General features: G+C 46.3%; 1 protein-coding gene across 4 annotated transcripts in view; it reads right to left on the bottom strand.

The window, feature by feature from the left end:
- Positions 1–11,759: 11,759 nt before the first annotated feature.
- The window catches only part of NXPH4 (neurexophilin 4), a 78,463-nt gene continuing 69,997 nt past the window's right edge, over positions 11,760–20,225 (bottom strand). For 3 of the 4 annotated variants that reach the window (XM_083729256.1, XM_083729258.1, XM_083729257.1), the window contains exon 2: positions 11,760–13,265. In XM_083729256.1, the coding sequence (XP_083585382.1) occupies positions 12,510–13,265 (756 nt within the window). In that variant the 3' untranslated portion in view covers positions 11,760–12,509. Of the gene's footprint in view, positions 13,266–16,882; positions 16,985–20,225 lie in introns of those variants that run through there. The other variant, XM_083729255.1, reaches the window with a different exon arrangement.

Raw genomic sequence — 20,225 nt, 5'->3', positions numbered from 1 at the left:
GCAGGTACAGCCTGCAGACTGAATATTGATTGGCATGTGTTACTTCTAAAATTGATGGTGTCTTGGTTAAAGGCTTGAAGACAAGGTAGCAGAGGAGAACCAGGAGTTGTCCCAGGGAGTCAGAGTTGAAAAAGCAAGCCAGGGGTCTGAGCAGAGCCAGATGTCCATTATTGCACAGGCAGACTTTCCCCCCTGCTGCACCTGCCCTAGAAGATGAATGGAGGAGGAAGTGCTGACTGAGTCTTGGCGTATGCCTACCCACAGTGTTATTGGACAGACACTGATATACCCGACATCAATGGGACTCAACATTTATTTTCATCTGTTTTAATGGGCACATTGCAGGGCAATGCAGAATCAACCTGCAACAAGCTTTTCTTTCCAGAATGAAACCACTTTCACGGCAAAAAATATGCAACAGATCTTGATTGTGTGTGGAGTACATGGAAACAAGCAAGTACTCAGTCTCCATTGTTTATAGAATAAAGTGTGGTGAGTACACAGCCAAAGATTAGCATGCGAAGAGGCATCTCCATACCTAGCCATGGACTCAAGTCCCACAAATTACTGCACACACACACACCCCTTCTCAACTCCTGGGTTGGTCTAGCCCAGCTAGGGACACATCAGTGACACAGAACCAGAGGTTACACAAACTCTTTTCTGGTGATGGTTCCACTTGGTTTCATGGTGAAAAGAATCCACTGGAGCATAGAGAAAAGGAATCGGTAACAACAACAGCCAGCTCCTTTTGATGAAATGCTGGAAGAGAGAAAGGAAGATTGGACCAGCAAGAATCTGTCTGGCGACAGAGAAGCTCATATGTACCACAGAGGATCTTGGAATTGACACAAGCATTATATTTAATATTTGACAACATCTTGCAAGCACAAAAGAATTGCACCACACTAAAATATGTCAGAGCAGCAATTGGGAAGCTTGCTTGTTGGCTTCTATATTCTCCCCTGAAGTTTATGCTGTGTTTTTACTTTAAAACAAGATGCAGATTTTTATGGCACAGCTGCGCTACAAAACTTAAAACTGTCTTTGCAGTCATTCCTGCTCCACAGGGAACCCCAGGAACTGTAGTTCTGTGAGATGGGCAAGGGATCTCTGAGACAGAATTCTCAGCTCCCCTCTTCTAATACCAAACCACATTTCCCACAAGTCTTTGGGGGAAACTGTGGCAGTTAAACTACTATAGAATAGAGCCAACATATCTGAAGGGTAGCTATAGTGACCACCTTATTGTGCACAGGGCTTCCGTTTCACAGATGATGGCGTCTTGCATCTGATTTGCTCTTGTCCCACCTCTGGTGCTTTCTGCTGAATGCTGTCTGATCTGTCATCATAACAATAAAGATTGACTACTATGGCTCACTTAATAGTGCAATTAACACACAACTTGAGTATAGAACAGGGGTCAGCAAACTTTTTCAGCAGGGGGCCGGTCCACTGTCCCTCAGACCTTGTGGGGGGCCGGACTATTTTTTTTTGGGGGGGTGAATGAATTCCTATGCCCCACAAACAACCCAGAGATGCATTTTAAATAAAATGCATTCTACTCATGTAAAAACACGCTAATTCCCGGACCGGCTGCGGGCCGGATTTAGAAGGCATTTGGGCCAGATCCGGCCCCTGCCCTGGGCCTTAGTTTGCCTACCCATGCTCTAGAATCCATCTCAGCATGTTTAGTTAGAGCTAAGACCCACTGATATAAGTGAAATATATTTCCAGCTATTTGGGTTTAGGGTTTCAACCAATGTAACCAACTCTGAAAGGGTGTATGCCAATCACTTTGTAGCAAGACAAATCTGGGCCAGATTTAGAAGGCAACTGGGCTGGATCCAGCCCTCGGGCCTTAGTTTGCCTAACCATGGTATAGAAGCTTGTGCTTTGAGAGCTCTGGAAACAAAATGGCCTGGCAGCAGGACCAAAGGGGCAGGGGGATCATAGGAGTTTCTGCAAATACTTCTATTGCCATTCCCATTTTGTATCTGCTGCGAGGCTCCCCCCACCCCCAGAACTCTCAAAGCACTAGCTCTTGTAGTGAACCAGTGCAATGTGATTGTTGTGTGGAATAGGCAGCGCACTGGTTGGCTAGTTCCTGTGTTGCAACAAGTGACAAGCACAGACTACCCCAAATCCTTATCCACAATGCCTGCACAATGTAACACACACCTTTTTGCAGAGCCTTTGTGCTTCTCTGTGAACAAAGCTCCAGCATAATGTAGATCTAATGGCAGAGGCCTGTAAAAACACACACAACCACCCTCCTTACCTGTTCATGGATTTGGGAGCCATTTGCTTGTGTCTTGAAATGAGCGCCAGAGAGCTCTTTGCCCATGCCTTGAAGTTGAGTGGCTGAATAAGACAGACCATCCCCCAAAAAGACAACCCTTGAGACCAAGTTGCTGCCAGTCCAATTAGATCCAGTTTTTGGAGAGATGGACAAATAGCTTGAGCTGATGATGTAACATAGCTCGTTATGTTCCTAACACCACATCTAGATACGTTAACATTTTAAAAAATAAAAAGTATATTTGTATTGTGTGTTTTATGGATGCTTGTTTGTATGTTTTGTAATTGGTTTTATACTTGTGAACCGCTGAGTAGCCACCTTGGCAATTAAGCAATATATAGGCTAAATAATAATAATGATGGTGATGGTAATGATAATCATTTTTCTTTTATTTCACCCAATTTATACACCACTTGTTTGTAATAAAACTTCAAAGTGATGCCACATTCAACACTCATAAGTCACCCCTTTCCAAAAAACGAATTCTCTCCAGTTTTTCATTTATTCATTTATTTAATTTAAATATATAAAAATATGAAGAAGTATTCACCCTGGCCAAGGGTGCAGCCAAAGGTGGGCAGGGTGTGGGTTTGTACCACTGCAAAGGGAGCAACCCTGCCGTGGCGAAGTAGACTTAGCTGCTGCCCCTTCTCAACCCGTCGTCCAGTGGCCTGTTGCTTCTTCACAGAATACAGACATTCTATAGATAATGACAACAATGAATGGCTGATAGTCCAGAGGGTGGCAGGGCAGGGGGTGATTCCCCAGGAGTGGTGACAGTTCCTTCTCGCTTCCTGTAATCTGACCTCATCTGCAGGCACAGCTCTCTAGTCCCTGGGCAGAAGAGGTTGTTGTCGCAATTCCCGTCTCTGATTTCCCAGACTGCACTCACAGGCAAGACCTCCTACCAGCTCATCAGCCTCTGCCAACTCCTGCAACCTCTGCCGTGTAGGTAAAGGTAAAGGACCCCTGAACAGTTAATCCAGTCAAGGGCGACTAAGGGGTGTGGCACACATCTCCACTTTCTGGCCGAGGAAGCCAGCGTTTGTCCACAGACAGTTTTCCAGGTCATGTAGCCAGCATAACTAAAATGCTCCTGGCGCAACGGAACACCATGACAGAAGCCAGAGCGCACGAAAATGCCATTTACCTTCCCGCTGCAGCGGTACTTATTTATCTACTCACGCTGATATGCTTTCGAACTGCTAGGTTGGCAGGAGCTGGGACAGAGCAACGGGACAGAGCTGGGACAGGCAGGAGCTGGGACAGAGCTGGGACAGAGCACTGTCACACAGATTTGAACGGCTGACCTTCCGACCAGCAAGCTCAAGAGGCTTGGAAGTTTAGACCACAGCACCACCCGCGTCCCCTCTGCCATGTACTGTCTGAATTACACATACACACTGCACACACCCTTGCCACGCCTAGCAACTACATGCATACGTACTCACACATACAAATAGATGTGCATGCACACCCTTGGCATCTGCACACCCACACCCACACACACACACCCCTTTGTGTTTCTCACAACAGTAGATGCAGAAACAAGTAGCGTTCCAGCAACCGGTCAGGAATTGCCACTGACGTGAGGATTTATGCCATTCGATGCTATGTATGATCTGATGCCTGAAATGAATGGAGGCAGTGAAACAGGATCTTGACAGCAAAGAGTCACATAATGATGTTTCTCATGCCATCAGCTGCAATAGGGGGCTGAGTTCATGGAGAAAATCTGTTGATAATGGATTGTACAAACTTTGGCTCCATGTTTGGAAAGAGGCATAGTTATGCATACCAATACACGACACGAGTACACGGCAGTACAAACTCCAAATGACACAACCACCTGTGGACTCCATGCCTCTCGCCTTCCACCTCCTGCCTCCCCCTCCCTGCCTGCCTCCTCCCTAAAGGCTGGATTAAAAAGTAATGAGGTATTTACAAACATATTTGGTTCCTTCACAGTTCAGAGATGTAAGAGTATATTAAGAGCTGCTGGCGTGTTTTCAAGCTTCACTACTTCACTGGCTAAAAACTGCCTGGCCTTTCCAAATGAAAACAGTTGTGATTCACCTTATTTCCTCATTAGGAGCCCCTACTGGTGTCACAGCTCAGCAGGAGAGCACATGCTTTGCTGGGCAGAGTACATGGCACTGGGCTTGGTAACGTAACAATCTGACTCCTTGTAAGGTGTTCTTTGCATCCTAAATTAAACAGAGCAAGCATCTGAACTTGCATGGACAGAGAAAGGACACACAAAACAAGACTGAGACGCAATGACCAAGAATCGCTTCCCAGGTTTTCCTTTGCACGTACAGATTGCATGCACCACCATGTATACATTATGATGTGTGAAGATTGTTCATGAATCTATTTGGCCATGTGCAATTGGGAAGCTGCAATTGGCAGTGGGTTCCAAACATGTATACATGCAGGAAGCTGGACTTGTGTGTGCAGTACGCCCACATGGAAGTGACTAGAGATTTCTTTCTGCACTAGCGTGAGACTGGAATGGTGCTTACGGAAATGCACATAAAAACACAAAACAGGTATGACTGAAGATAACAATACACACATACACACTGGGGAGGATACACCACTGAATGCCAACTATGTGCTAGGACAAATTAGCCTGCCACAAGAGGAGCTGAACCAGGCCTTAAAGAATGAAGAAAGCATGTTGGATGCATCCAATATTCCAGAAATACCTAGCATGGTACCCTCCAGATGTTGATGGACTCCAACTCCTATCAGCCCCCAGCCAAGCTAGCCAAAGTGAAGGGTGATGAGACTTTGGTCAAGCAACATCTGGAGGGCAGCACGTTGGAGACCCCTGCCATACTCTTTATAGGGGGTGAGCAACCAGTTGTGTTATGAAGGTGAGCTGGCACTCAGCACAAGCCCAGCACTATCTGGTTCATTTAGCTTTGCTCAACAGGAGATTGTGCTGTGAGTGTGGATTCGTATCAAGCGCAGAGGAAGTGACCACATAAGATGCAAGAACTCTAGATGTATGCTAATGCCTCATTTTGAGGCTAAGCTATCAGCCAACTGCCAACACAAGGCAGCACAAGCCACCACTTGGTCTCCCTTTGCCCTAGTGAGACCAGAAGTTCCTTCTGGCTGGCACTGCTCTGCCAGTAGCCTAATCACTGACCATTTGCTTCTCCAAAGATTAAGACCCCTACATCTGCTTCCATGTAGGACACCTCTGATCCCCACCCAAGTCCAAGCATGGTATGGGTTTGGAACATCTTGTCCCAATTGACTTCACCTTTGCCCGCTGGGACAATTCAGTCAGTCTGTGGCTGCAGGAACCTTGCAGTGATTTAGCACATTCCCTGTTGACTTTGGAATATTCCTTCGCAGCCTCAGTCTAATAATTCTTGGATTCAGGTTATCATGTTCCCTCAGGAAGTCAACATCTCTCCCCAAGAAACCACATTATTCGTCTTTGGTGAGCCCCCCCCTCAAACACGTTGCTTTAAGCTTTGATTGAAGTATGCTTGACCTCATGGAATAGATCACCACACCATGCTTGAGCTAGCACCATTCCTTTGCCTCCTTTGTCCTGCTGCCCTGTTTTTATTTTCCTTGGGTTACTCAGGAACTGCAAGGGAACATAACTTCCACATGTTCCATCTTGTAGAAATGGCTGTTTTTTGAAATTACATAGAGAGAATTTTAAGGAACTGACCTGTGGTTCCCTTATCCTTACCAGGGTCCTGAATGATCCATAGAAGTGGTTTTCAACCTTTTTGAGTCCCGGCTCCCTTGACCAACCACATTCTTTCTGCGGATCCCCTGTGGAAGCCGCTGACACTGGGCTTCCGTTATAGGACGTGTGTAAGTGTTCCACCCCGCCCCTTGCCAGCGCCATTTTGGGAGTGCTTGTGTCGACAGGACCCCAACCAACGCCACTGCTCTGCAGGGCCGAGCTGACTCACTCCACATGGCAGCCCCAGCCTGCCTTTCCAAAAATTAGTGTGCACATGGTGGAAGTGAGGGTGGAGAGGGCAAAACAAGATTAAGGTCAGAAGCAGAAATATATTGTTATTGCAGGGAAGGCAAGTGAGAAACACACAGCACAGGACACACATGCATACATGGCCCTTTCCTGCAACACTCCCTCCATGCCCATAAAGCTGGGTGACTGTTAAGGAGGAGGGAGGTTGCCTGGAGGAAGAAGCAAAGAAGAAGCAGGAGAGGGATGTCGGGGGCAGGGGATAGAAGGAGAAACACAGAAGACACTCCTCACTTTCAGAGTTATTTTTAAATACCTCCTTATAGAGCCAGCGGAGTAGCTATCTGCTCAGGTGCCCAGTGCGGTGCACGTGTCCTGCAGCCAGGGGTGAAGCGAGCTGCCCATGGGGAAGGGGTGAGCCAAGGCAGGGCGCACTGCATGGAGCCTCTCCACAACCGCCCCCTCAGATGCAGGGTGGCTGAAGCGGTGGGCAGACGCAAGCCCTGCGCTGCTCGAAAAAGCAGTGTGGAGCTTGCAGTCAGTCCACCCGGCGCCACCCCCTCAGGAGAGACAAGTGGCTCAGGCACGCTGCAGGCCCCGCGGTGTGGCGCCCAGTGCCCCCCACCTCACCTAGCTACCAGTGGCATAGGAAGGGGGATGCAGTAGTTATTTTTTTCAAAAAAAGTGTCGTGAGCCCAATTTTTAATTTTTTTTTTAAACACATATTTTTTTGCCATTTTGTCACCCTCCTCAGTAATGACACCCGGGGTGGCCCCCACCCGCTGCACCCCCTTCCTACGTCACTGTATAGAGCGCACACACATCCAGGCACACACACTGTCAAGCTACTTGGTTAATTTCTTGCATTTCTCAAGCCCTCTGTGTAAAACTAGGAACTGTTCGTTACTGAAGCTGGGAAGGATTTTTGTTGGTGTGGGGAAAAGATTTTAAGAAGATAGACAGTCTTGCAAAAGTGTTTCCCCACTTTTTTTGCCGCTGTTTTATTTCAGGAAGATATGGGCTGCAAGTTAAAGCTGCTGGCTACCCTGAATGTTCCTCAGAGAGAAAGATAATGCAGAAAGATATGGGCTGCAATTTAATGAAAGGATCCCCCCCCGGGCTCCCCGGAATGTTCCTCGAGTCACCCCAGGGTGCCATAGAACACTGGTTGAAAACCAATGATAGAGATCATCCCACCACACAGTATCTGCAGACTGCAGCATACAAATCCACAAAACCTGCACCTAGCCGTCCCAAGTGTCCCACTACATAGCTGTGATGATCCCAAAGTCTTGGGTCATGGCAAAACCTGTTCCTTCCCCCTCTTCAGAACATTATTAACATATTCCTTTCTCTCTTATCTCAACATCCTTCTGTCCTTGCATGGTCCAAACCCATACCATTTGTGTTCAAGCATTCTTCTGGGCACTTTAAGGCCTCCGGTTCAGCAGGCCAGATCCCCAGCACCGTTCTCCACTCCTTGCACAGTAGCCATTAGATTCTGAAGCTCCATCAGCTTCTCTCTCTATCAGAGCAACAAGCTTAGTACAACCTGCTGATCCAGGCAATGTGGCTTTGTTGTTTGCCAATGTCCGCCCTAGCAATCAGACAGAGCACAACAAGCTCTGGATTAAATATTCCAGATAACATGCCTCCTTGGCAACATGTATAAACTTGCAAGTTCACCAAACACGTAAACAGGGGCATGTGCAGACAGTGGTAAGAGTGGCTTTCTCCAGAGGTTGCTGCACTCCTATTGCCATCAGCCACAGCCAGCACAGCCAATGGTAGGGATGATGGGAGTTGTAGTTCAGCAACATCTGGAGGGCCACAGATTACCCGCCTGTGCTCTCTACTTTCACGTAGGAAAACTTTGTGCAACATGGATCCTTTCTCTGAAGTAACATCTTCCTGAGGGAGGGAGTCAGGGAGGATTCAGACTCACTAATGCAGCCTGCACTAGAGTAGACAAATGTGGGGAATCCCAAAAGCATGTCATAGTCCCAACCCTGAGTGCGAGTGTGCAAAGGGAAGGATGCTGAGAAAGAATACTGACTAGGATAACCTGTCATTCCAAGGAAAATGCTTCCCCAATGTTCTGGAAATATATATCTCATTTTGAGAATACAGGTGAAGTATGCCTTCAATTTTAAGTGGAAGCGGTGGGACGGGGGAAAGAATTTGGGAAGTTTAGGAAACGCTGATGTTATTGTGTAGACTAAGCACATCTACGCTTAATTCTAACACAATAGGAAGTACACCGATACAGCCACAGAGACATCAGACATTGTTGAAAGCACTCACAAAATCACTTACATACACCGACAGCTGCATGAGATTCATGCCTATCACATCAGCTGATGCGCACGAGCATCCCTGTTCATGGTTGTGTACACCCACAAAACACAACACTAGAGACACTAGCCTGCACACACTTTCAGCTGGGCTGCTGTACTTCTCTAGCTTTGCTGCAACAAGTAAGGTAAAGGTAAAGGACCCCTAGACAGTTGAGTCAAGTCAAAGGCGACTATAGGGTGTGGCGCTCATCTCGTTTTTCAGGCCAAGGGAGCCGGCATTTGTCCAAAGACAGCTTTCTGGGTCATGTGGCCAGCATGACTAAACTTCTTCTGGCACAATGGAACACCGCGACGGAAGCCAGAGCACATGGAAACGCCATTTACTTTCCTGCCACAGTGGAACCTATTTATCTACTTGCACTGGTGCACTTTCAAAATGCTAGGTTGGCAGGAGCTGGGACACAGCAATGGGAGCTCACACCATCGCGCTGATTCGAACCGCCTATCTTTCGATCAGCAAGCCCAAGAGGCTCAGTGGTTTAGACCACATTGCCACCCGTGTCCTGCAACAAGTAGGAGAGTAGTGAAGGTACAGCCTCTACCTCTAGAACTGGCAAAACTGGATGATTCACCATTTGGCCATGCAAATTCCAGGTGGGATCCCTTACAGCTGGGATGAGGCTTTAGATTCATGATCTACAACTCATGAATTCCAACATGAATCTTTTATTTCATTTGTAAACATCACCCACAGAGGTCCCCAAGACATTAGTCACTTGGTTATATGTGAATTGGCTGTGTTTCTGAATTCATCACCCGCTGTTAGTGTGAGTTCATAATTCAACATTTGTGTGAATGCAGCACGATGCAGCTTGCCTAACATATTCCACAACTGGCTGGATGTGTGTCACATGTCCTTGACTCATGGAAACAAAGTTGTTTTTAGGTGAAGGCAGAGTGACTTATTCTCAGTCAAAGCTACCTTCACATAAAAAGGTGCAAGTTAAAATTCAGGCCACTCTCCAATGAGTCACATTTTGTCCTCAGATTTGATTTGCAATTTTGAAAAGCAATCTAAAGTTTCATCTCTGGTGTTTAAGCTCTTGCAGCTGAACTGCACATTTGGAAGCATCAGGTGATACTGCCTTCCTAGAACTGTGCTACTTCAGAATGTAGGGGGAGGAATGAATGTCTGAATGCCCTTGTTAAAACCAAGCCAAACCATAACCCCAAACCAACATGTAGAAAGCTAGCATGACAGAGAGATAGGTAGGCTCCTTCCTCACATGCAAGCTGAATGTTTGCTTGCAGGACGGAGCACTCAAACATTTTAACAAATGTCATAGTCCAGAAATGACTGAACCATATGGTATTGCCATACTTCTTTTACTAGTACTTGACTGACGTTGCTTTTAAAAATGAATAAATGACTGTCTTATTGACAATAAATGTTTTTGAAGTTGTACATCAGAAAATATTCCAACTGTCTGATTTTGTAATGGCAGCACACAATTAAATTGTTCCTTACTTTGTAGTTGCTTTTTACTGTACGCATTCAAACCTGAAGAGCCACACGTATATTACTGTTTTGCTGTTAACTAACCAACAAACTAACCAACCAACAAACAATACTGATTGTCAAATAAAGAAGCATATCATTTCCCCTGTTCATTTCTATACCTGGCATGTGGCAACCGCTCAAAACCAACTTGAAACCCTTTGTAATTCTTGCAAGGGCAGTGGGTGGAAGGGAGAGGCTGATAAGCAGGAGGAAGGAATCAAGAGAATTCAGAGCATCGCTGAGCCAGAATGTTAGAAGTAGCTGCAATGTTACTAGAGTCTACCCACCCCTCTGAAGCCAGGACAGACGATAGACTAGCCTCTCATGGAACAGCCAAAGTCCTCTGGACACACCATGTGCAAGAGGGAGCAGGGGAGCGCAGGAGCATTGCAGAAATTGCTTTCAAAGTAACTGCTCTAGAGGACTCGCGTAAGCAAGCCCAGCCATACATTCTTACAAAAAATGAATCTGTTCTCTCCCTCCCATACAGTTTAGTAAGCCAATTTCTCTCTCACACCCCACCAGCACATGCAATCACATGCAGACTCCCATTAACACCATCTCACCTATGCTGCCACTGATTCATACAGACACTCCTTACTCAAGCATTCAGATTCCTGATAGCACACACTCATACTTACATATGCAAACTCAAATGTCTCTTCATACCCTTTAACGAAATCTTTACACTGAAATATATATGTTGAAAGTAGGGTTGTCAATTGTCTTTAAATAAATCTGCATCTTACCTAAACCACAAAAATGCAGGTGCCTTTTTATGATACAGCAGGATAGGCATGGCCTCCTATTAAATGTGAGATAGCTTAAAATTTAATCAACAAAAGCTACCGCTCAGCACTATTAAGAAGGATTGATCATCCTTTACATTTTTCTTTCTTGTGCAGAGCATTCCCTGTTACAGTAAAGTCATCAGAACCAAAATGTCTTCAAAAAGGAACAACTTCAAAATCCTGTAAGTGCTGTGGAAGATCCAGAGTTAAAAGAGAAACTGATGTGATTTTCAAATGAGCACTGTCAGCCTTAGTTGCTTTGTGCTTCATATAGCTGGCAGGAAAACCCCAGTGGGTTTTCACCCTGAAATGAAAAAAGATCTGGAAACTCTGGGTGTCAGCTGGAAAGCAAACCCATCCGCAGCAAAGAGGAAACTGCTACACCTGCAAGGACAGCACAGCAGTGTGCCGCTCAGTCTTAGCCCTGCCACTCAATCAAAGGGGACAAATTTTAATCTGAGATTAAAGCTCTAGTTGATCAATCTGCAGAATAAATCAATGAATGCTTGCAGCCCTAATTAAAACACACACACTTCATTACTGTCATGGTGGCATATATGCATTCCTAGTTATACAGACTTAAATAAATGTACTTGCAAATACATATGCCATTAAGGCCAAAAGAGCACACCTAATGTAGCACACATCCTTACTCGCTGTCATGCTGTGTATACACACACACACACACTCACACACGCTTTCCTAAGTTGTGCACACATACGTGTTTCGGTTGACTCTCACAGTCCTTAATAGAATTTCATTTGAATTTCTACTAACACTCAACTCAGGCTTCTGCTATGAACATAAAGTTTGGTGGATCTCACCCACCGAACCCCTTAACTCCAGCTGACACACATTCTCACTCTCCCTCCCAATTTAACATGATTGATCCATTGCACATCACATTCCTGTATTATATGAACAGAGAAGCTCCCGAGTTTGGCAATTTCTGCCCTCTGTTGGTCCTTTCCATTGTAGAGCATCTGGCAAGAGGTGAGTTGGCACTGTGGGTTAATATGCTTTTTCCACAATCCCAGGCAGGTCAATGAATAGCTTCAGTAGCAACTCAGCTGACAATTTGTGGCTCAGTCCAAGGAGAAGAGAGACAGAGAGATGCACAGAGGGACCTTATATTCCAGATGGGAGGCATGATCCTGAAAGACATTCTCATATAAGTCAGTGTTACAGCCCCACAGAAGCAGCAGGGTCCATTTATGCACAAAAGAGATGAAAGCCACAGCAAGCCATTTCTTCATATTGCTGGGAATTCCCTTGAGATGACCCAAACAGCATCGGAAAGGGGGTACAGTGGGGAGCAAAAGCAACAGTGTCCTTTGGGCCAGTTTCTATTTTCCTAAAGTCCTGGGACGTTTAGTGGCCACTGGGAAGGGAATGCCTTATGAGATGGAGCAGAATCCAGTTCCTGCTCAGAACCGGCCATCCTTCTCTCACTAAGCATCGGGGGGGGGGGGGCTCTCCTGTTTCTTTCACTGCCAGCCAAAGTTCTTCCAAATCCTGTCCTGATAAAAAGAGTGCAACTTACTTAACACCCCTCTGCACTGTCCCCCCCTCCCAAAGTCTTTCCCCCTCATCAGCCAAAGTAGGGGTTCTCGTTCTGGAAGTTGTAATCTGGACAGACCTTCTGGACCAGCTTGTAGTCGATGCTGAAGAAGGAGATGAAGATGCAGATGACCTTGAAGGGCTTGGCACACAACCAAGCGGCGTGACTCTGCGTGTGCTCAGTGAAGCAGATCTTAGAAGGGTCATAGAGGCAAGGCTTGTTCTTGCGTGCCCGGTTGGTCTTCTCATATTCCACGTGACAGTTGAAGGTCTTGGGCTCCTTGGGCTCAGCTAAAGTGGACTGCTGAGGGTGAAGGTGCTGGGCTTGGATAGGGGGAACCAGTACATCAAACTCAACTACCTTGGTGGGTGGCACAATGCTCACAGAGACATTGCCCAGGCTGGAGGAGTTGTGACGAAAGTAGACGCTGAAGGTGCCATTTATATGATCCACAATCTTGCCTGTCACCAGCAGGCTGAACTTCAGGGTCTTGATGTTGAAATAGAAGTCACCCCAGCCAAAGATCTTCTTGGTTCGGCCCGCCTTCATGGAGGGCTTCCTCTTAGCTCGCTGGTTGAAGTGCTCCATGGCCGTCTGGTTCTTGGTCCAGTCCCAGGGACTCAGGGCACCATTGTATGGGTCCAGCTTGGCTTTGGATGGCTCACTGGAAAATATTCGAGCAGGGTTGAGCGGGTGAGGTTTCAAAGCAGTGCCCTTCAAGACACTTGAGGGACTCATTTCCAGGTAGTTCAGGGTCTTGGTCACATGGCCTTTCACACACGCAACCTATCAAAGAGGTAGATAAAATAGGGAATTTGGGTTAAAACAGGTGTGCTCTGAGATCCTTCATATACTTATGGTGCATCTGCACCCTGCCCTGTGCATAGAGAAAGCATCTAGGTATCTTCAGGACACAAATAGGTTTAAAAAAAGACTTGTAAGAGTGCTTCATCTCTCTGTAATGTATACACTGGACCACAGTGGGAAATTGTGGTGCCCTACTTCATTCTAGTGCTACCCTTAAAATACAACAGCTCTGCACCTGAAATTCTACAACACAGAAAAATCCAGTTCCACGAACCATGCAACCCAGACAACAGGTGAACACATTTGTTCATATCACACACTTCATTTGGCAGATGGGAAGTTCTGCCTTTATTACAAGTAACAATAGCTGTGACATGTGAGCTCCATAATATGCCAACACTGTCTGACCTGAAAACATTTTCTGTTGTTGCCCCTGCATAGTGGAAGGCCCTTTCCTTGAGATTACATGAAGTGGCAACGATCACTTGCTTCAGACTTCTTGTGAGGACTTACCTTTTTGCCCATGCTTCCCTTGAACCACAAGATTGGGCCTTGTTCCATGTGTTTGAATCCTCTGAATTTCTCTCTTATTTGCTTTGATATCTCTTATGTGTTCTATACTGCTACTTTATTGGTTTTAAGTTGTGTTTTTGTTTGAATGTTTTACTGATAAAATGTTTGTCTTTTAGACCTCTGCTTAGAGGTTTCTGATATATTTAGCAGTTTATAAATGCTTTTAAATAAAGCAAATGAACAAATAGTTTGAACCTAAACCTGCCATGTGGTGGTGATTGGTAGGGTTTTGATTTTGATCAGAGCAGCAGAACTGGGGGAGCGTTTAATCCTTTCCCACCATGGTTTGGAAATAAACATAGCACTGGGCACACATGCAGGGAACAAGGATGACTTTCACAATGGAACTCCCCCTCTCCACTGCGCCCCCAAATAAACCTAATCTGGGTTCCCCCCAACCATCCAGAGCACGTTCAGTGGGTAGAGGGGGGAGTGCACACAAGAGTAGGGGGAAGAGAAGTTTTGCTGCACAAGCAGACCTCGTTCCATTCATACAACTTAGCTAAATCCCACCCATGCTGTTTTCCCCACTTCAAGCTGCTATTTCTCTACTTATTCATTTCTGATGTTTTTTTTCCTGGTGGTGTTTGTGTGTGAGCAATACAGAGCAAGAAAATGGCATAGGGGAAAATATCCCCTCCAGGAGTGCCACTGCTCTATTCAAAACTGAAGCACATTTAAAATAAAAACATTATAAGTGCATTAATCTTTATTTTTATTTTACAGTTAGGGGATTCACATGTGAATCTATTCTGTGAACCACCTTGAGACCTACGGGTATAGGGCGGAATATAAATAAAATAAATAAATGGAGTTATCCAACCTCTGAGCTGTTTGAAGGCAATCCTGTATAGGGAAGTTTTTCTTAATGTTTAATGTTGTTGTTATATGTTGGAAGCTGCCCAGAGTGGCTGGGGCAACTTAGTAAGATTTTCATTATGGAATGGGATGTCCCAATTTCTATTGGAGAAATGTTAGATGGTATGGAGTAGTTAGAAAAAAGTCCATTCCAATGTCGGTAGCAGAGGCTGAAGAAAGGAGGGGTTGGACTATCCATGCAATGCTAAGATACAATGATCATAATCCGAGACTGAGCTACAGCATGTGCCCTCGTAGCCTCCTGATTTCAGTGGACTTAGCCAGACCCATCTCTGTATTGAACTGTGGCGAACAGACGTGGAGAGGAATCAGAGGGAAAGGCTCTGAGGGAAGTGGAAAAAAGGAGTTTTTTGGAAGTATACTTGTACTTGCTTATTTGTGCTGAAGGGGTGAAAATACAAGCAAACCTGGAAGGTTTAGTATGCAGCCAAACAGTTTGGCAAGGGCACAAAGTGACCGCAGGGTTGGGGGGAAGGGCCAGAATTCATGGGTTTCTGTTTCCAGTGCCAGAGACTAGAGTGGGCAGGTGCTAGGGCCTTGATTTTGCATGGTGCTGCCAGTGCGGCCTCCTCTTTGCCTCTCCCTCTTCTGGGAGGCCAGGTAAGCACCGCCACAACACAACACCCTGCTGCTGAAAGCCACTGGCCAAGGTGGTCACTGAATGCTAGTACCAGATATTAGGAACAAATAATAAGGTGTGGGTCCCTTCTGTTTCTCAGCAACATTTGGTGCAGTTGAAAGCAAGGAGTCTGGGCTAAATGAACCACTAGACTGGCCCAACCTGGCAGCTTTGATAGGAGCAATCAGTCCCTCTAACCAAGTTTAAACCTTCTGTGCTTCCCTGATCTTCTCTATTCTTCTTCTAAACCTTTCCACTTTATTGGAACCTTTCCTCTCAAATTCCAGTTTAGCTTTATTCACAAATTCTCGTCATCTGCTCTCCCCCACTCAAGCCCAGGAAAGTTTTGTGCCAACGCAGCAGCTGGATGACAGGTTGTGATGGATTGCTGGTGTTCTTTTGCCATCACTAGAGCCGCTTGTATCACAGGCATATGGGCTACTTGTCAACAATGGTGGGAACACAAGGAGGATGAATCCTTCCAAAGGGGAGACGACTGGGAGCCCAGTTTAAGCCCCCCATTATTCCATGGCTTTCTGTTCCTCACCTGATGTCATATATGATGTCAGGTGTGGGGCAGGTGGGCGTGGCTTCCAAAGAACAGCCTTGAGGGCCAAATTAGGACTTCAGATAGGTCAAATATGGCCCATGGGCCAAAGATTCCCCACCCCTGAACTTATTCACACAGAAATTTAATGTGGATTTGAAGCTGCTTGTGTCTCCATTCTTTTTGGTGCTGTTCACTTTATGTCCTCTTCATCCAATTAGCAGTCCACACTTTCCCCCATTACATTTGGATTTTCCCAATCCAGGGATAATCCAATAAAGGAAATAAATTCAGTACAAATGTGTGTGCTACTCAACTGTGAATGCAGTGAAGTACATTGTGTGGGTTATGCTTTGGGTTTTTTTGTGTGGGTTTTTTTACAAGTGGGGTGATATTCTTTGCGTGCTGTCAATCTCCACAGCTGTCTCTCCCACAGCACACTATCCCAATGGCTAACTATTTGTGGGTTGGCCCCGGGGCACCAAAAGCTGCCTTGATTAAGATTTGTCTTTGCCTTCCTACCGCTCATCCCAGCACTGGTCCCTTCTCCGGGATTAAACAGCCCATTAGCACTTCATCCCAGGGAAGGGACTTGTGTGCTGTCATCAGACTTTACTCAGAGAAAGTTGATGACAGCAGCAACAAGCTGCACACGAGTGAGCGACAGGCCCCTGGCAGAGCTCTGTGAAGCCTTGATGATGCCACATGAATGGCCCTTCCCATCTCCCTCACCCACTTTGCCTTGATTGACCAGAAATACTCCACTTCTGCAGCTATTTGCCCGAGGACATGGAGCGGCCCTTGGGGACTGAATCCTGTGGCTCACAGATCTCAGACCCACTTCGCCTAGCAGCACAGAGAGCCATATGCAGCCATCCCAAATAAAGGAAAAAATGTGGAGAGTGAGAAAGAAAAGAGAGGAAATAAAAGCCCCCGCAGCTGAACGCACCTTGAATGTAAGCCACCACCAACTCTTACCACCAATGCTTCTTGACTGATTGGTTCCAGCCCAAATCCCCCAAGGCAGCAAGGCATAAGCGCAGCAGGTGGAGAGGAGCTACAGACACAGAGCTGTTCACAGGTACAGGGAGCACGCAGGGATGCTCATTAAAAGGGAGACAGGAGCTGCAAAAGGTGATGACTGAAACCGCTGGGAGATTTGGCAGCTTAAGATCCAGGGAGGCTGGAGAAGCAAGGGCCAAGGCCAGCCCTGGTGTAAACCTGGTCAAGTCAGCCTATTAGCAAATCCCGGTTCCTTCCCTCCTTAATGACAATTCTCTTCTGAGCTGGTAGATACTAAAAGAGAGGTCATCTAGTTCTCTCCTCCACCCTTCTGCATGCTACAGAGAGGCTGGCTTATTAAAATGGCCACAGCACAGGGCAGGGAAAGCTCAGAGGGCCAAAGGGCAGGGCCATATATGTGCCCACACAGACCCACACCACTAGATCAACCCATGTTGGTCACAAACTCCAGAGCAGATGCACCATGAAAAAGCCACGGAAGAGCAAACTCCTCTGCCACTTTGGGTAGGTGGGCATCCAAATTACTTCGATTGACTTGCTACTTCTGGAAGCTGGTGAAGTTTCACACAGGCCGCTTTGTTAAGGCTCTTAAGTCTTGCCTCTTCCATTTCCCTTCTCCTGCTCTTTAACATGCTACACATCTTAGAATTTTTCTCCTTCCACTAAATCTATTCCAGAACTGAAATCTCTTTGGAAGGATTCCAATCCATGCATTTGCTAGTTATGACCTATGGTGAAGCAACAAATTACTTTGATGAATGTATGCACTTGCGTTACAATCTCTCTTAAAATTTGTTGCTGATGCACTGTCTAACAAGGAAGACACATAATATGAGGCTGCTTTGTAATTTTTTTTAAAGCCTTCCATTCCATCCATGTTCATAAGCCCTACTACCTTATTCCGTTTTGAGGAACCACCAGACTGCAGTTGTCAGTAGGCATCGTGGCACCACATCCATGAATTCAAAGGTCCTTCTAACTCATCTGCAATGGCTCCTAGAATCAATGGTTTGCTATCAAGCCCAGCCACAACTTGTGGATCCCCATGTTTTTCTCACCTCTCCTGCTTCAGCTTCTATCATCTCAGTACCTCACAGAAACCTTATACAGAGGTTCGTCTATCTAGCTCAGTTTTATCTACACCAACTTGGTAGGCAGCTCCCCAGTTCCAAACTAGGGTTTCTCCCAGCCCTACCTGGAGATGCCAGGGTATGAATCTAGGATCTTCTGCATGCAAAGCAGGTGCTCTTCCTCTTCCCACTCTTCCCCATTGACCACCACCCTCTCACAGCTGCAGCTCTGCCACCTGTGTAGTGGAAGGCAGTGATGGCAGATAGTAGCAGATGACAGGGTAGAAAGGTGTCTGATGCTCCTTTGAGCTCCTCACTCTCTCATCTGCCAATGAGACTATTGCTACTGGTGGAATATAGAGAGTGTCCAGGCCTCTTTCTTCATATTCAGACATGCCCCTCGGACTTGCTGAAAAGATACAGGTAGATACATGCTCCTCAAATCAAGGAGCGGGGTTCAGCTGGCGTAAAAGCCCGGCCTTTGGTTGGGCTCCAATCCTGGAACTCACATGGGACCTGGCTTCCCCAGATGTGTCATCATACTATGAAAAGAGCCATCCTTGCTATTCTGTTGGGAGCCGCCCAGAGTGGCTGGGGAAACCCAGCCAGATGGACGGGCTATAAATAATAAATTATTATTATTAAGACCTCCAGGCACTGGTGTGTGAGGATGATGCCTGCATCGTGCTGGAGCCCAGCTACCCAATGATCTAAGTTAGCTTTCTAGACACCTAAGGGACATCTAGTAAATGCATCTGCTTTTGTTGTTGTTGTTTAGTCGTTTAGTCGTGTCCGACTCTTCGTGACCCCATGGACCAGAGAACGCCAGGCACCTCTGTCCTCCACTGTCTCCCGCAGTTTGGTCAAACTCATGCTGGTAACCTCGAAAACACTATCCAACCATCTCGTCCTCTGCCGTCCCCTTCTCCTTGTGCCCTCCATCTTTCCCAGCATCAGGGTCTTCTCCAGGGAGTCTTCTCTTCTCATGAGGTGGCCAAAGTACTGGAGCCTCAGCTTCACAATCTGTCCTTCCAGTGAGCACTCAGGGTTGATTTCCTTCAGTATGGAGAGGTTTGATCTTCTTGCAGTCCATGGGATTCTCAAGAGTCTCCTCCAGCACCATAATTCAAAAGCATCAATTCTTCGGCGATCAGCCTTCTTTATGGTCCAGCTCTCACTTCCATACATCACTACTGGGAAAACCATAGCTTTAACTATACGAACCTTTGTTGGCAAGGTGATGTCTCTACTTCTCAAGATGCTGTCTAGGCCTGTCATTGCCCTTCTCCCAAGAAGCAGGCGTCTTTTAATTTCGTGGCTGCTGTCACCATCTGCAGTGATCATTGAGCCCAAGAAAGTAAAATCTCTCACTACCTCCATTTCTTCCCCTTCTATTTGCCAGGAGGTGATGGGACCAGTGGCCATGATCTTCGTTTTTTTGATGTTGAGCTTCAGACCATATTTTGCGCTCTCCTCTTTCACCCTCATTAAAAGGTTCTTTAATTCCTCCTCACTTTCTGCCATCAAGGTTGTGTCATCTGCATATCTGAGGTTGTTGATATTTCTTCCGGCAATCTTAATTCCGGCTAGGGATTCATCCAGCCCAGCCTTTCGCATGATGAATTCTGCATATAAGTTAAATAAGCAGGGAGACAAAATACAGCCTTGTCGTACTCCTTTCCCAATTTTGAACCAATCAGTTGTTCCATATCCAGTTCTAACTGTAGCTTCTTGTCCCACATAGAGATTTCTCAGGAGACAGATGAGGTGATCTGGCACTCCCATTTCTTTAAGAGCATCTGCTTACTCTGGATTATTACTGGAGCTGATCTGGCAGGGCAGTTCTGCTTTCAGGTGGACCCCACCCCCTTTTCAATGTCTGGGAAGATCTCTGCACATCCTCAGCAGATTGTACTGCCTGCTCCAGACATGTGGACTGCAGCTGTAAGCTTTAAGAGATCCAAGTCAGGGTGCCAGCCTGTAGATATGGGGGCTCTTACCCACTCCTCAAGCAGCCTGTTCACCACCACCTTCTCCTGCTTGCTGTAAGATGAATATTGCTGCACCAGGCAGGAGAGATGGATAGGCGAATTAACCACCCACACACCAGGAAGGCAAGCACAACTATTCCATAAAGACTTGCTGCCCTGGAGCTCTTCAAATTAGGCAGTCTCCTGGACTGAAGATGACAACTCTGAGGGCTTGTCCATACTTTCTCTTGTCCTGAA

The sequence above is a fragment of the Podarcis gaigeae genome, assembly GCF_964106915.1.
Source record: "Podarcis gaigeae genome assembly, chromosome: 2".
Classification (NCBI taxonomy): Eukaryota; Metazoa; Chordata; class Lepidosauria; order Squamata; family Lacertidae; genus Podarcis; species Podarcis gaigeae.
This window is presented reverse-complemented; position numbering and strand designations above follow the sequence as displayed.